Source organism: Trichoderma harzianum, assembly GCF_003025095.1.
Source record: "Trichoderma harzianum CBS 226.95 unplaced genomic scaffold M431scaffold_5, whole genome shotgun sequence".
NCBI lineage: Eukaryota > Fungi > Ascomycota > Sordariomycetes > Hypocreales > Hypocreaceae > Trichoderma > Trichoderma harzianum.
Window position 1 is genome coordinate 798,198 of NW_020209253.1, and position 16,065 is coordinate 814,262.

The following is a 16,065-nucleotide window of genomic DNA, read 5'->3' on the forward strand; positions in this document are numbered from 1 at the left end:
GCTACTGCACCTCGCGACGAGAGAGGTTTGAGCTAGATGCTGGAGTCGACACAGCTGCCTCGGATCTCTCTGGCCGAAACGTAGATGGCCCTAATACTTGCCCGGCCAATTCGCCACGCCGTTTCAGGATTCTCGAGACTTTGAAGCTGCAAACCTTCAACTCGGTTTTCAGTACAATCCATCGCGGCTGAGTGGGCTAGCAGCGCGAGCCGCTTCTGCCTTTCGGCCTTACTATTTGCCTCGTCAGCGGCCAACAGTCGGTTCTGCATCAAACGACTTGCTACAAACTACGGCCCAACACCAAATACACCGAGCAAACGAGAAACAAGCAACTGGTAGCTCCTCCAAAACCTTGCCGGCATGCCAAATCATGGCTCAGCTGCTTGTCATCGATGGACAAAACTCACCACAAGGCGAACCCAATGCTCGGGCACACCCCCAGCACGCACTCCGTACACTAGCATGCCTCACCACCATGCACGTCTCCGGACCGAAACACTCCCCACACGTCCGCCCACAATGCGGAGCTCGTCTGGAAATTTCAGGTCACGTTAGTACCTAAGAGAAGAAAAAAATTCCTTCCCACGCCTACGGGACTCGCTCTGCTGGCTCTAGGGGAGATTTCCGGGACATGGACGCCATGCCGAGTTGAGACCAGAAAATCCTTCAGCCGCGCCGCCTTGCCGTAGCACATGCTTTGATTGGCCAAAATGACCTTGCGAGGTACGTATCGGTTCGTACCGAGGCAGACATTGGCTGGCAACGCGGAAGTACTACTGCTGGCCGACACATGCCGTGAATTGTCTAGACCCCGTATTTGCTCATCTGATGAAGGGATTAAAGTACGGGGGACAGGGGATTATGGGGAAGAAGGGGTGAAGAAATTTTTTGACCTTACCATCACGGGACCAATATTCTGACGCGGTGACCAGGAAATCACAGTCAGAGTTTTCAGCTGTTCTTCATCCAGTCATCAGATCCGGCTCAGCAGCCGAGCTCGCTTGCCTTGTTCCCTGCTTTCTGGTAATGCTGGTAGTGTGATGATGATGAGAGTTCGTCCGCAGTTCACCGCGCATGGCACTGATGTGGCTTGTCGTTAGCTGCATCCGGAGGGGAGACTCCCTTCGGTACTAACATGCAGTCGGCGCGCGGACCCCATACGAGGCCATCGCGACGGCAGCCAAATCAAGCCTGAGATCGACTTCTGCGTTCGGACGAGCTCTCACCTGTGCAATTCATTGATTACCAGCATCTCAGAATCTTGGCTCTCCCGCTAAGCATCGTGGCAGCCCACATTCCGCCCAAAAGCAACCACCGCGCTTCTCCCCGAAAGCAAGCAGCCTCAAGAGCACGCCCCCTGGCGCCATCTGATTATTAACTTTGCAGTCATATCCAACTGTAATTCTCGTATGTTTTACCCCCCGTCTCGTCATCGTACTGTAGTATCCGCCAAAGCTGCTGCTACGTACGAGTACCTGTGCACTATTGAGAAGGCGCCGAGCACCGGCAACTCTCGCGGAGTGCCCTCGGGCGTATATACGTACTATTTACGACATGCTCCGTCTACCCAACGCATAACAAAGGGGAGTCCCACTCAGACGCCCCGGGCCCATCCCCATGGGTAGAAGGAAGAAGAGAAAAGAGTAAGTGGCGGAGAGCAGGTAAGCGTGAGCAGACAGAATGGCAGAGAGGGATGCTGAATGGCCGAGAGGCCCCGAGAATGGTGGGTGATCCCTCCCTGTCACGATACTATTTGTCTCCCAATGTCGCCTGGGATATGGCAGATGCTATGAAAAGAGCAGCGCGAGAAGGATCGCGATAGTTATCGATAGACGGGGAGCGGACGGTGGATCTTCGTGCCTTGATCGGGGTGGCGACCCGATGCTGCATCTCCAGATGGTGGTGTCCCTGAAATTACCACCCATCTTACCACCAACTGCTGTTGCGCCACGGTCTCGCCCTCCACACTACGAGCAATCCCAGCCGTTTGCTGTTGCAGGGCTAGTTGCTAGTTGCTAGCACAACGACGGCGAGAGCCAGTGCTTTGTTGGTGCTCTGTTGCCTCGGGACCGAGCCAAGGTAACTCCCAATCTCCCAATCCTACATTGTGCATGAGTGCATGAGCCAAAATAACCAGTAACGTATGAGAGGGCGTCCCGTCACCGCAAATATATTGCCGGGGCAGACACAAGTATGGGGTCCTTTGGTCAACCTGCCACACCTGCGCGTCTGGACCCCAAATCGAGGATTCAAGGAAACCCTCGCCTCTGCTCTTTGATAGGTTGAATCTAGTCTTGAGTGCAAGACTCGCCCAATGAATGAGCAAAGATGGCTCTCAATTGTTGAGAGAACTCCCGCACAGTCCGCTGTATACCTCTGCATACTACTTTGTAACCATGGCTGAGCAAACAAACAAGTGTTTTTCCGTCGCATAAGCTGTTCCATCCGTGTTTACCTCGCGTACATGGAATACCACCTAACCACCAACCCACCACTCAAGTAAGCCCGTACCTGGTAAACGGTGGTCTCACCATAAGGGTAGGGATGGACGAATAATTGCGATGAGATTGCTTCGCGCATGTGCTTGTAGTAGCATCGACAAAGTTGGCATCTTGGCCACAAGCGATACACACGTTACGGAGAAAAAACGAACCAAACATCGACCATCATGTAGCAGTTGCAGGCACACGGGCCAGGATGAGGGTTACACTCTTTCATCTGCCCAACGTGCTTCGGTGAAATTCTTCTTTTTCGTTGCCCATGTTTCTTACATTGTACATGATGCAGGGAGAAGAGTAATGTACACTCCCCCCTCGTTCCCCCTTCTCCAACAAGTCATCCCTCCCCCAATGCTACCTGGAGTTGACAAGTAGTAACTAAACTGAGGCCCTGGGTCCGAAGCCGGTCTTTTTTGGGGTCTGCAGGCTGGGGTTCCATTGTTTCTGGAGACCGCCGCTCTAAATAACTGCATGTAACTTGCTCTCGTTTTGGTGTGGCTCGTTTTTGGGAGCTCGGGCGTGTTGTTGTGTGTACCAATGAGATGCGAGAGCCGCGTTTTCTACACTTGTTTAGCTGTTCCGCGGGTTTTATATTGTATTGAAGGACTCTTGTGACGGGAACAAATGGATTGCTCCAATGGCAGCCAGAGTTGACATTAAAGGACGGACCCCGGTGCCGATCCTTCATCTAGAGATTTTGACCAGTCGGGTTGGAGGACTGGGAGGGCGATTTGAAGGAGGTGTGTGAGTTTTTTTTGTATCATGTTGGCGAGGTGGTATTGAGTAGTTGAATGAGGCCGAGAAACTCGAACGAAAATGGGATACGTATATGGGTGGTTGTGTTCTGAGGGCCCCAGGATATGAAATCTCACTCGAACGTGTTGGGGGAGGGTGATTACTATATCTGTCCTTCCCTTGGAGAGTGGGCAACCATTGGGGGCGGAAAAGCAAGATTATCGAATATATTCAAGCAGCGATTGGTGAATATGTGAGATGGGGTTCTGTGAGGCATGGCATCCCCTTCCGTACGTGGGGGAAGCGGAAGCAAATCTGATGAAAATCTGTACATGTACGTAGGACCTATTACTGTTTCCTATTTTCCATGCATGCAGGCTTTCACGGTGAAATCAAGGGTTGCAATGGAAGTTTGGCCTATCTATTTGCATGGGGGAGGATACATATTGCGTGCGTGTGACACCACACACACCCCCGTTGCGGCGTTGCGGAACGCGCGGAAGGGTATCTCTGTGTTGTGTTTGTGTGGGAAGAAGGCATATACGGAATACCGGAAGGGATCTAGATAGAGTATGCTTAATTGGGAGGTTTCGGCGGCTGGATTGGGATTTTGGATGTTACTGAGGGGTTTGAGGAGGATTTATAAGTTTGGACGTTTTTCATGTGAAGATGTGGATGAGGTCATGAGTATGTGCTCTTGTCTCGATGATTGGGTTGTCGACTTTGAGTGTTTAAGTCGCGTCATTTGTAAGAGATCGGACATACATACATGTACATGTAGTTAGCTTCCTTAGGCTGAGAGGTTGTAGAACAGGCTGTCGGGCGGCAAAATGGGACGACTTGACTCAGGATGATATATGCTGAATATAGCCAAAAGCATATACATCTGCATGTAAAATAGGATCAATACATATAGGGTAGCATGTCTATGCCCTTTCTAAACCGGTCACGGAACACTCATGTAGGCAATGAGGCTTGGATAAAGCTCGGCTTTAGGCTGTTCAATCCAACATGCCAGTTAACGAGGAGGCTGATATGTAGCCTCGAGTGACGGAGATGAGAAAACGCCAGACACAGGGATTGGCTGGACTTGACTATTCTAGCTTTATTTAGAATATAGCGTTGTCCCATTTGTTTTCTTCTTCTTACGTTTCCTAGTCGGTAGCTGTAAATAGTGTGCGGCTGATGGTCGACGGTTCGAGGACTATCCGGCCTACCCTGGATAGTATTCATGTTCATGACTCTGTTGGCGTTTTGGCGAGCGTTTTGCTTGCAGGGACTAAGTTAGAAACTTGATTCTGTCATTTTAAAAACACGTGCATTGTTCTCATTGTGCCCCTTTCCCAATGGTGATGGGTACAGAGCCATCGTGGCTATGTAGTGTGAACCAGCGTAATGCGATACACCGGCTTAAGCCGAGCAACAATGTGTTACCATGTTAAGCTTGATGGAGACTCGTAAATTCAAGCAAGGACCGGCACTGGCTCCGGATTGGAAAATCAGATATCCGGGCTCCGTAGAGAGACATAGTCGAGGATACACATGGACGTGTAATTTAAAATGAGGTGCCGGTTCTCCACTAGATAAACACGATGAATCCTGGCAGTCACTCATACGGCACGGTACGTGTAATTGAGACATTTCCATAGAGACTTTCAGCTTCAGCACTTGTAGGGAGTACGGATCCGAGCTGGCATTGCCGGGAGATGATACGTGGGCACGGCAAACTCGCGGGGTATCCAGGCATCAACCAAAGGTTGGCCTTGAGAAAATAACCTTGAACGTGAAAGTTGCCGATAGCCGGCAGCTGAACCTCCCAAACCGTACTCCAACAAATCAGCTTCTGACGCGTACGGATTGCAGTGTGTGCTCGTAATAGCTAACGACTTTTGGAGCCAGCTGGTTTGAACATGTTCAATGAGATGACCTATCATTGCTACCAAACATGGCCGGAAATACGCGTACCTGTGTGCTGCTGACACGACAAAGGTCAGCGGCATTTATACCGTCCAGGCAAAATACGCGTATATGTACTCGGTAGATTCATGCTATTTTGCTGCTAGCACTCGTAGTTTGAGGGGGCTGCGTGTTCGTACAGTAGAAGCGCATGCAAGTGCGTGTTCGGAGGATGAAACGCGAGAAAATACAGCGATTGGAGTGGACCAACTCGAATATTGTTGCCTTATTGCTACGAAGTGGCCGCGTTTTTGGATCGTTGTCTTGCGGTCAAGGCACAAGTTGGTTCTTCGTACTCGCGTTTGAAGGAGCAATTGAGAGATAAGATAATACGCAGTAGAGATGTGAGACATTTAATGGACCCCGCTTCCTTCGGATCATGGCGCACTTGGGGCTGAGTGGCGTCCGAAACCAGGGGATTCAACTCGTGTCTGAACAGTTGCTGTGTCTAGCTAATTGTTTGTCATGAATCTATTAATACTATATTAAGAAGAGAGTACAACTCTAGACACATTGCTCTTCAACAATCTCTACGACTGAACGCGTTTTGACGCATTTCTGCTATTGTTTGTTTTGATTTCAGCTTTGATTTTGCAAAAATGTTTCGGCGGGCAGTGGTTGTCTTCGCCATCCTTGCCGCACTCGTTGGTGTCTTTCTTGCCAGACAGGCTACTCAAGAAGATGAAGTGTTGATCAGTGGCCGCAACAACACGGTTCTTATCGTCACAGACAGCCATCACGGGCTGTGCAACGCGCACCTGGCCACGGTCTCGGCACTGGTAGAGAACCACCCGTCGGTTGAGGTACACTATGCTTCCTTCTCCGGCATAGCATCGGACATTGAGCGTATCTCGGAAAATGCCAAAGCATTCAACCCGGAGGCAAAGATACACTGGCACCAATTCGAGGGCCCGAGCATCGTGGACGAAATCAAGGCCATGGGCAGCTTGTTGGAGATTGTGACACCGCCGGGAATGGCTGGGCTGAAGGCGTTTGCAAAGATGGTCCCGTTCTTCATGACGGCATGGTCAGACGAAGCACATTTGAGTCTGTATCAACAAACTGTGGACATTATCCAAAAGGTTGATCCTGCTGTTGTGATTCTCGATTCATTGCTCCGACCAAGTATCGATGCTGCTGTGAACCTCAATCGAACGCGCGCCTACATCACTCCGAATGCGTTGGTGGATCTTGTGAGCGCCGTACAACCCCTAGGAGGGCACTTTTGGAAATATCCTGGGTGAGTGTATTCGCACTGGTAACTAGATGTTGTATGAGAGAAACAACTAACATTTTGGAATCAGGATTGCTTCGGGTCTTCCTTTCCCTATCCCCTGGAAAGACATCCCGACCAACATGTATCAGCAACTGTACTTTATCATTAAGTTCCTCACGTCTCCAGCTATCAAGAACAAGCGCTCCTCGCTCCAGGCGAAGGGAATCCCACAAGCCGTCAACCTCTTTGAAATGTATCGAAAGGACGTTCCGTGGATCGCCATGAGCTACCCCGAAGCAGGCTACCCCCTCGAATACATCCCGGATAACTTTCGTATAGTTGGCCCTCTGGTCCTCGACGTGGCGCCGGCTGAGACACAGAGCGCCGAGCTGACGGGTTGGATCAAGAAGGCGCCGACGATCCTCGTCAACTTGGGTAGCGCATTCCGATATGAGGAGCCGAGGGCTGTTGTCATGGCGGAGGCGATTGCTGCCGTGTTGGATGCCACGGATGTGCAGATCCTGTGGAAGCTACGCAAGGCGAGTAAGTATAGCGATGACTTCTTGGGACCGGCGAAGAAGTATGTTGATGAGGGTCGGCTGAGGCTGGAGATGTGGCTGGATGTTGATCCGACGTCTTTGTACAACACTGGAGATATTGCAGTGTCGGTGCATCATGGAGGTGCCAACTGCTTCTACGAGACGGTCCTGTAAGTGGCTTCAGTGTTCGATGTTTAGTGCTTCCATCCCTTATCTCTCTCCTATCACCGTTGGCTCCGGTCTCCCTAGCCCTGCTATCAAACTTCTCAAATGTTGTCCAGCAAACAATTCTCAAGTTCCACTAACACGGATCCAACACCGGACAGGGCCGGCATCCCGAGCGTCGTGCTTCCGCTATGGGCAGACCATTACAACTACGCACAGACGGCAGAGTATCTTGGCGTCGGCATCTGGCCCAACAAGAAGACTGCTCCAGACTGGGAGGCTGCAGCCTTGGCCGAAGCATTCCTGGAGGCGTTGAGTGGCAACAAGAGCATCACGATGCGCCAGAATGCCAAGGCGATTGCGCACAAAGGACACGAATATGGGGGCCGAAAGCTGGCAGCTCAACTGGTTGCTGAGATGGCGGCAGGTGGAAAATGAAGAAAGACTAGACGATACACTTTCATACAATGCACATGGTGGTGTTTGCTCTTTGGCAAAGTGAACATGGATGTACACACATGTGTGTCTTGGCTTATGTAGTTGCTCATATATCACAGACGTTAGCAGGGCGCTTAGGAGGACCACCTGATGGCTCCCGGACTTTGGGATTTGCTCTTGATTGATCGCTTCCCAGAGATCTGGTGCCCCAGCTTTCTCCACACTTTAGGGGTGCGGAGGTTAGTTTCGGGTCTGCGGTTGGTCAGGCAAGATCATGAGATTAGAGTGTGCGGGTTTTAGCCTTTTGTGGCGGCATTGATGTTTGGGATCTGCTGATGATGGCGAATTGTGTCGGGAGGAATAGAACAAGGTTAATAGAATGTTAAAATTCCTTTATCGCATTCCTCAACAGGATGAGACAACATTGAAGTGTCAGACGTATGTTGCGCAACAGTGAGCATGAAGCAGTGTTGGACAAGGCCATTCAGCTACGGCTGAGCGAGGTGGCGTCCTTGGCTTGAGTGAGATGTTGGAACTGTGCTACTGTGCTACTATTTCTTATCTACGAGACTGTTTAATATTTTTGTGTTGCACAAGGCTGAGCTGATGGATAGCTATCAAGATGCCTTTAAGATATTGAATGTTTCCGTTGACTTGGATTCAAGCACATGTAAATGATCTTGATCAAAACTAGGTTGCGTTAATATACCAATATTTGATCATAGTCCTATATGACCTGGTAGAATTAAAACCGCCAAAGAGCCATGCACACAAAAGGAGCCTCAAACGATTGCCATGCAGGGTCCATCAGCGTCATCAAGCGTCGAAGCCAAGGTTGAACGGGCGGAGCTCCATCAAGTTGCGGGGTTTGTATGGGGAACGGAGCACAGTGAAGAAGATACGGTGACAGGCCGAGTCTACAGATGCTCTAGACTATTTGCCAACCCACGTTGGTTTTGCTGTTGCGTTCAATTGTTCGAGGCAAACGCGCCATGCGACTGGACTTGGGGGCCTTTTGGGTACAGGCTCAAAATCACGACACTGTCCAAGCCATAGACTTGATGCTGGTGATACGAGTAGGACACATTCTGTTGAAATAAGCACCTTGGCGCTTGGCAAGAGTGCCAGTTGTCAGAAACTTGTTCAGTTTCTGCAGGAATTGATGCCGATCTTGGAGTTGCTGCAAGTCTGGCGTGTTCCTGAACAGCGTTACATTCAGCTGCGACTCTCCAACAATTAAAGTTTGCGAGACAACGGGCCGCTGTGTGTCTCACTAAAGCCCACGGGCGAGTTCTGATTCGACTCAACTGCGTGATGCTTGGCAGTGTTAGTGTGCGCAACAATACGGGCACCGGCTTAATGGTTGTAGAACAATCAAGACTGTGGGGGGGCGATGCTGGGAAGCACAGACCGCAACTCCACGGGTTTATCAAACGACAGGCATTACCCATGAACCCTGCGTGGCTGTGGCCTCGGGGATTTGGCTGCAAAGAGAGGTGACTTCGTATCCTCGCATGTCTGTAGAAGAAGAAAAAGGCGAGATGAGATATGACGCAATCAGCACTGAGATATGCCTGGGTTCTAGGCAAAGCTCTCACGGATAGATGCGGTTGAGCAAGATACTATCTCTTTCGCATATTGGCAAAGCACAGACAAGTATTCCCCCTCCTTAGTGCGTGATTCCATTCGATGTAATATTCCGTAGCACCCCAGAGTTGCATCGACGCATGTTCCATATGCATGAATCCTCTTTGGGGGCCGGTGGGAGCACGCGTCTTACTTGGATGGTGCATTTTGAAGCTTCAAGCATGACCACCCCTTTGAAGCTGCAGCAACATCACGAGCAAGCTGTGGTTCAACAAGGCTGGGACGGCGGCGATGGTGTCATGGCCCATGTAAGTCTCGATGAGAGTCCGCTTTTGTTGGTAGTCTACAGTACATGTATGGACTCGACTCGCATGGCGGCCTCTTGGTTGAATGGATCGATATTCTGTCTTGTCAGAAGTTGTGCGTCTCGCTTGAGCCATCTGGAGATAAGAGGGGATTGCAAGGCCCTTGATACATACATGTACCCTTGTTGGTTGACGCAGAATTCATCGAGTCATTGGATGTGATGTTTAATTTAAAAATCAATAATCAATATCTGCACTCCCGTAAGCACCATCAACCAACCAATTGATCAGCGCTTTACAGGTCGCAAGTCCTTGACTGTCCAAGGTACTCGTACTCTTCACAGTGCGCATATCGTCATCACATGGCGGCATCTCCAACTCCAACTTGCGTGGCGCCAAGCATCAATCCTGCTAGCGCTCGCCTCCACTAGACTGGGCTTGGATGCCTTCATCCTGTCAACTGATCAGTGGTCCTTTCAGCCTTTCAGCGGCCAAGATAGCGGAGAACGACCCTTGTAAGCCCGCTGGAGCGCCTCAGCTCCTAGTGTCATGTCACCATTTAGTGATCCTCCGCCTTTTCCTCTTCCTCTTCTCTCTTTTCCATCTCCATCTTCTCTCTCTCTCGCGAGAAGGGAGTCTGTTCTTCTTTTGGATATAATCCCTCTCATATCCCCACCAACTGGTCAGCTCTAGAGTGTCAACAGCTCTGAGCTTGTCCTCGCGCCGGCCCCGCGTCTCTGCTGTGGGAGCTTCATCGGGGCGACTCATCCCGCATTCCAGCTCTGCGCCCTCGAGGCCGCACTGTTGCTGCCAACCTCGATTGTAAATAAACGACTCTCACCATGTCGACCGCAACGACAGCTTCGGCTGCGCCAACCTCGACCGTCCGGGTCACGCCGCAAGGTGGTGTCCTGGAAGGCGCAAATCCGTCCGTCTACGATCCGAAGAACCCTCTCACCATCTTCATTATCCAGGTCAGTGCAGCCTTTCCACTTGCTGGTTGATATCGTGCAATGTTGACACAGGCGCATACAGGTCGGACTCATCGTCATCCTCTGCCACATCCTGCATTGGCCTCTGTCCAAGATCCGTCAGCCCCGAGTCATTGCCGAGGTCATCGGAGGCATCATCCTTGGTCCCTCTGTAATGGGCCATATCCCCGGTTTCAAGGATGCCATCTTTCCCGCTGCTTCAATCCCCAACCTTACTCTGGTCGCAAACCTGGGTCTTGTTCTCTACCTATTTATGATTGGTCTCGAGACTGATGTCCGATTTCTGCTGAGCAACTGGCGTGTGGCCACCTCCGTCGCTTTTGCTGGCTTGGCCCTGCCCTTTGGCGTTGGCTGCGGTCTCGCCTGGGGTATTTACAATGCTTTTCGCGATGACCCCGGCATCAAGCCAATTGACTTTAGCGTCTACATGTTGTTCGTCGGCATCGCAGTTGCCATTACTGTAAGTCGTTTTTCTGCGACTTGTCCAATTCGCCGTCTCGTGAAGCTAACATGACCTCTAGGCTTTCCCGGTGCTTTGCCGTATCTTGACCGAATTGAAGCTTCTCGATACCCCAGTTGGTGTTATTACTCTGTCTGCAGGTGTTGCAAACGATGTCGTCGGTGAGTAGAACTTTACGTCTTGTTGGCATGTGACTCCTACTTACATGGTGTCTTAGGATGGATCTTGCTGGCACTCTGCGTTGCTCTAGTCAACGCTGGCAAAGGCATTACGGCGCTGTGGATTCTTCTCGTTGCCATCGGCTATGTCATACTCCTCGTTGTCATTGTCAAACCTACCTTGCGATTTGTGTTGCGGAAAACGAACAACCTCGAGAATGGCCCTTCGCAAAGTGCCATTGCCCTCATTCTCCTCATCGCTCTCACCTCCGCCTTCTTCACGGGAATCATTGGAATCCATCCCATCTTTGGAGGATTTGTTGTTGGTTTGGTGATTCCACGTGAGCATGGCTTCAATATCCGTGTCATTGAAAAGATGGAAGATCTCGTTGGTTCCATTTTCCTGCCTCTTTACTTTACCCTCTCTGGTCTCAGCACCAATCTGGGCCTCCTCAACAATGGAACCGCCTGGGGCTATATTTTTGCTACCACCTTTGTCGCCCTTATCACAAAGATCATTGGTGCGTCTCTTGCGGCTCGTCTGAATGGTCTGGTTTGGAGAGAATCATTTTCCATTGGTGTCCTGATGAGTTGTAAAGGTCTTGTGGAACTTATTGTTTTGGTGAGTTGATATGGAAACAGTCCTTACTAAGAATTATGCTGACATCTATATTTTCTAGAACATTGGTCTTCAAGCCCAGATTCTCAGTGTCAGAACCTTTACCATCTTTGTGGTCATGGCCCTTCTCACCACCTTCTTCACAACCCCCGTCGTTTCCTTCCTCTACCCTCCTTGGTACCAGAAGAAGATTGCCGCTTGGAAGCGTGGCGAGATCGATTGGGATACTGGTGCTGCGATTACCCAAATCAACGTCACACCTGAAACAGATGCGACCCCCCAGAGAATCAGGCGGCTACTCGTTTACCTTAGACTGGACAACATGCCCGCATTGCTCAACCTTCTTTCGTTATTTGGAAGCTCTCGCTTCGTAGAAACTCCAAGCGGAACATCCGAAGAAAGCTCAAAGAGAAGTTACGAGGACGTACTCAAAGGTCCTGTCCGAGCTCATGGTCTTCGACTTCTCGAATTGACAGATCGTGACTCTTCCGTCATGACGGTGGCCCAGGTCGACGAATACACCAGGCACGATCCAGTTGTCAACATTTTCCGCAGCGTCAGCCAGCTTCACAATATCTCAGCCTCTGGAGAGGTTGCCATTATGCCAGAGGATCGCTTTGCGGAGGCGCTGGTTTCCCGCTCATCCAACATGTCGTCAGATCTCCTCCTCATGCCGTGGACCGAGACTGGTAGCATGGGAGATGCGCAGATTATTGCTTCTGCAAATGTCGAAGACAGGCTTGCATCTACCTATCTGTCATTTGTAAGGTCGGTTCTCCGCTCCATCGACCACAATGTTGGCATTTTCTTCACTCGAAGCCGAGACGACGTCAAGAACAAGGGCCAAGAACAGGCCAATGTTCGCCGACAATACTCGTACGACGTCTCGAAACATGAGTTCCCGACTGCCCCTCTTGTTGCCCGCACTCAAAACATCTTCTTCGTCTACTTTGGTGGACGCGATGACAATTTCGCTCTTCGATTGGTTATCCAACTGCTCGAGCGCGAGCGCGTAACTGCAACCATCATCAACGTTTCTGAGCTTTCTGAGAAGTCCGCATCAGCAGGCGACAACATTCTTGATGTGGTCATGGGCAAGCTTCCCCGCGATACAGCCTCTCGGATCAAGGTTGAGAAGTTCTCTGTTGCACCCACAGTTGAGGAGCTGCTCAGCCACGCCGACGCAGCTCCCAGCGCCACCGAGACGGATGTCTCGAACCCAACCTTGGTTGTATTGAGCCGCGGTGGTGGAGTCAAGTTGGATGAAGGAAAGCTTGCAAACAGGCCGAGAGAGGATGTGCAGAGCTGCCTGGGTACCCTTGCTTCCCACTTTGTTGCTAGCGGTGTGACGACGGATCTGCTGGTTGTGCAGGCCAAGCTACATGTGGGCGCTGGTTCGTCATGATGGATATGATACCTTTTTTGGACATGGTGCTTTGGAGTATTTACTAGTCTATACGTCTGCATATATGAACCTGCAGATATGATGTTTATTTACTAGCTGCATCTCGAGTTATTTATTTAGCAATACCATTACAGCTATGCTGTTTTTGCTGTATATACATGTACTGTTCCCCCTTGTGACATGTAAGGTGTTGCCTATGACAGTGTTCCCAGTGGAATCCCAAGTTTTCTGCAACAGTTTGAGCGTTGAGCAAGGCCTACCTCCCAGAGTAACCGGGCTACCTAAAAGACATGAGTGTGTAAGTCGAGCTGTCGCCGGAGACATGTGCTCCTCTGGAGTAAGGCAAGCCCAATGCCCTGTGTAAGCCAAAGCGGCAAAAGAGGTCAAGTAATGGACATAAGAAGGATAAACCGGTAGTGGCATTCAGTGCCTTGTCGTATTTGTCAATTTAACACCAAGTCCCAGCAATAGATGGTTGGCAGCAAACAGCAAGCCTAGAAAGGATTTGACAAAACTATTGTGAGACTTCCAACGCCTGGCAGACAAGCCAATTCTAGCTCATACTATGGCATTCCGCTGCCTCAGCGGCAACTTCTGGTCCTTAGTCCAGTAGCCTTCAGCCAACAAGATAGTTGGCGTGCAAAACATAACGGTCAATTTCACTTCGTTTATTTCCTACTGTCAGATCTGGAAGCTGCATAGCGGAAAGGAAGCATCTAGGTTTAAGCAAGGCCCCGCGGCTCAAAATGCAGCTAGGTAGAAAAGAGGCCTCCCTCGGGTACTGAAGGGCACATATACGGTCTTTACTGTGTACCTAGACGCAGGAGAGTCCTATAGAGTTGCTTATCCGCCCTTCTAAAACTTCACGACTCTTTTCTTGCATTCAATATTTTGGACATCTAGTATATTTTCACATTTTTTTCAAGTTCATCACACATGTTCCAATTTACCCCTCTCAATCAATAATATTAAGCTGGCTGGACTGTATCATTAAAATTGCCAGATAGAAGCCTTTTGTGGGGGGAGGGGGCAAGAAAGAATCTAGAGTTGATGTTGTTCCAGATCCGCCTTTGGTATGAATCAGTGAGTAAAAGGAGATCGGGAAAGGGCTAGGTAAGAGATTTAATCTACTTAGATCCCTTGCTTTTGCCTGTACTTTAATCAAGAAGACTCGAAGGATCGTACGCAAGCCAACAATGGGAAGTCGAGTTATGGAGAGTAATTATGCAGAAGTTATATTGCGAAGAATGAACTCAGATGTGATGCCATGTTTTATGTAATGTATATGCATATGGAACCAATATCCTTCATCATTTTGGTACTGTCTACAGCGTGTATAAAACTCGGGTATTCATTTTGAAGCAATACGCTCTGGAGGCCTTTATTTCCCCGCCGTGATGGTTACAGAGGATGGTAGCAGTTCTGGTTTTCTTAATCGCTATACCCGCGTTGCCATGATATGGACCTTGTGAGCAGTGCCTGTACTTCGCCGTTGCCTGCTTCTTACATTCTCTCAGAATGTCGGCCTTTGTCGAGGCCTCTTCTACTCTTGTAGATTGTCGGAGGTAGTAATGATAGAGGAGGCCAACGACTTGAGGCAGTCATTGTTTAACGCACAAGTGATAGTCAGGCATTAACCAGCGTCTCTGATTATCTTACATCTCTCTCTAGACCAACTTAGCAGATATTTGACTATAGCTGGACTTTGGAGTCTAGATGAAGATGAAGATAGTGTTGACTATGTCTGTGCGATCAGCAGCAACTTGGAGAGGGCTCTCAATCACCTCACAGAGGAATGCTGTTCAGTAAATCTGCTCAGGGTTCTCCTTAAAAGATACCTTTGCTTTCCTTATAGAATGTGTATAACTGTTCGTCCGAAATTTGTATCGTGTCGAATACATCGTGTTGAACACTAAGAAGCGGTAGGTAATAGTATCGGTAGTCTCCGAGAAACCTTTCGACGTGAAGGAAGCCCGGAATTTATGTTTTCTAAAGTTAAATCCAATCAAGGATTAAATTAGCGGAAGGAGAACGGAGGATGGTGAACTAGATCTGCGCCGATGCAGGACTTTCTTTGGTAGAGTTGAGTGTGTGATAGTACCATTACCCCTTTTCTTGTCGGAATCGAATGAACAATGATGAAGAGGCAATCGACCCTTTCATCAACTTATTTCTTTGATGTGAAGAGCCGTGATTGCAAGTGAATGTACAGAGGCATTTTTGGAGACAGTTGATGAGGAATTGAGAAAACAACAAAGCCAGTGATCCAAAGGCAACGACCTAGGGCTTGCTGTACGAAGAAGGGTATGGGGATTCGTCCTGACTTATTGACTTAGGGCAAGCCCTTCTCAAACTTGCGGCTTATATGGAACAGTTGAAAGCTTTGAGCTGAGTTTATGCCAATAGCGGTGGTATTGTAACTTGCAAGTAAAGATACAATAAAGCAACACGGACATTAGGGGGCACACCCCCCTTTAGGATGATTGGGTATGCATTAACTTCAGCAGGTTGTTTACGGGCAGCTAGAAGAGTGCAAATAGGGCTAACGCGCTTGGAAAGAAATACTGTCCAAGTAAGGCACAACTTGGAATGACAAAATAATACCTCTGCCTATGATCATGACATTGGGATAAAAGGGGGGAGGAGAGGGAAAAGGAGGAGGCGACTACACGGCTGACGTAGGATGGAGAAGCCTTTGATTTTGCCCGGCTCTTTTTGGTGCGAATGCGGATATACCCTTCTAGGAAGTAGAACAGCATCACATGCGGTGCAACAATGAGAATGAGGTGGCTCTCGATACTAAAGCCGTGCCATACCGCGGCTTTGGATCCATCCCGGGGCTAGGGCTTGTGAATGGACATTGTTGAGGGGAGTGAAGGAGGCAATTGATTGATGCAGCGGCAACAGTGAGAGGAAGCGTGAGAAAAAGTCCTGCCATGATTATTTTCTATCCCGGGCTGCATCTCGGGCATGGGCACCCCAGCGGGCGCGA

The 16,065-nt window shown here is 49.7% G+C and overlaps 2 protein-coding genes across 2 annotated transcripts; both read left to right on the plus strand.

The window, feature by feature from the left end:
- The first annotated feature begins 5,325 nt into the window (after positions 1–5,325).
- M431DRAFT_507237 (glycosyltransferase family 1 protein) lies at positions 5,326–7,965 on the plus strand. Its single transcript, XM_024918937.1, has 3 exons — positions 5,326–6,429; positions 6,494–7,114; positions 7,271–7,965. Exons 1-3 carry the CDS (start codon positions 5,789–5,791, stop codon positions 7,545–7,547), a joined length of 1,539 nt encoding a protein of 512 aa, XP_024775238.1. The 5' UTR covers positions 5,326–5,788; the 3' UTR covers positions 7,548–7,965.
- Positions 7,966–9,996: 2,031 nt separating this feature from the next.
- Positions 9,997–13,229, plus strand: M431DRAFT_113600 (hypothetical protein). Its single transcript, XM_024911879.1, has 5 exons — positions 9,997–10,413; positions 10,475–10,891; positions 10,953–11,052; positions 11,109–11,671; positions 11,730–13,229. Exons 1-5 carry the CDS (start codon positions 10,282–10,284, stop codon positions 13,071–13,073), a joined length of 2,556 nt encoding a protein of 851 aa, XP_024775239.1. The 5' UTR covers positions 9,997–10,281; the 3' UTR covers positions 13,074–13,229.
- Positions 13,230–16,065: the final 2,836 nt, after the last annotated feature.

Excerpts from the sequence above, each read along its gene's own strand:
- M431DRAFT_507237 (XM_024918937.1), top strand. The coding sequence starts at position 5,789 with ATGTTTCGGCGGGCAGTGGTTGTCTTCGCCATCCTTGCCGCACTCGTT. Across the intron at positions 6,430-6,493 it reads CACTTTTGGAAATATCCTGG|GATTGCTTCGGGTCTTCCTT; the intron begins GTGAGTGTATTC and ends TTTTGGAATCAG. Across the intron at positions 7,115-7,270 it reads TGCTTCTACGAGACGGTCCT|GGCCGGCATCCCGAGCGTCG; the intron begins GTAAGTGGCTTC and ends AACACCGGACAG.
- M431DRAFT_113600 (XM_024911879.1), top strand. The coding sequence starts at position 10,282 with ATGTCGACCGCAACGACAGCTTCGGCTGCGCCAACCTCGACCGTCCGG. Across the intron at positions 11,053-11,108 it reads TGTTGCAAACGATGTCGTCG|GATGGATCTTGCTGGCACTC; the intron begins GTGAGTAGAACT and ends ATGGTGTCTTAG. Across the intron at positions 11,672-11,729 it reads TTGTGGAACTTATTGTTTTG|AACATTGGTCTTCAAGCCCA; the intron begins GTGAGTTGATAT and ends TATATTTTCTAG.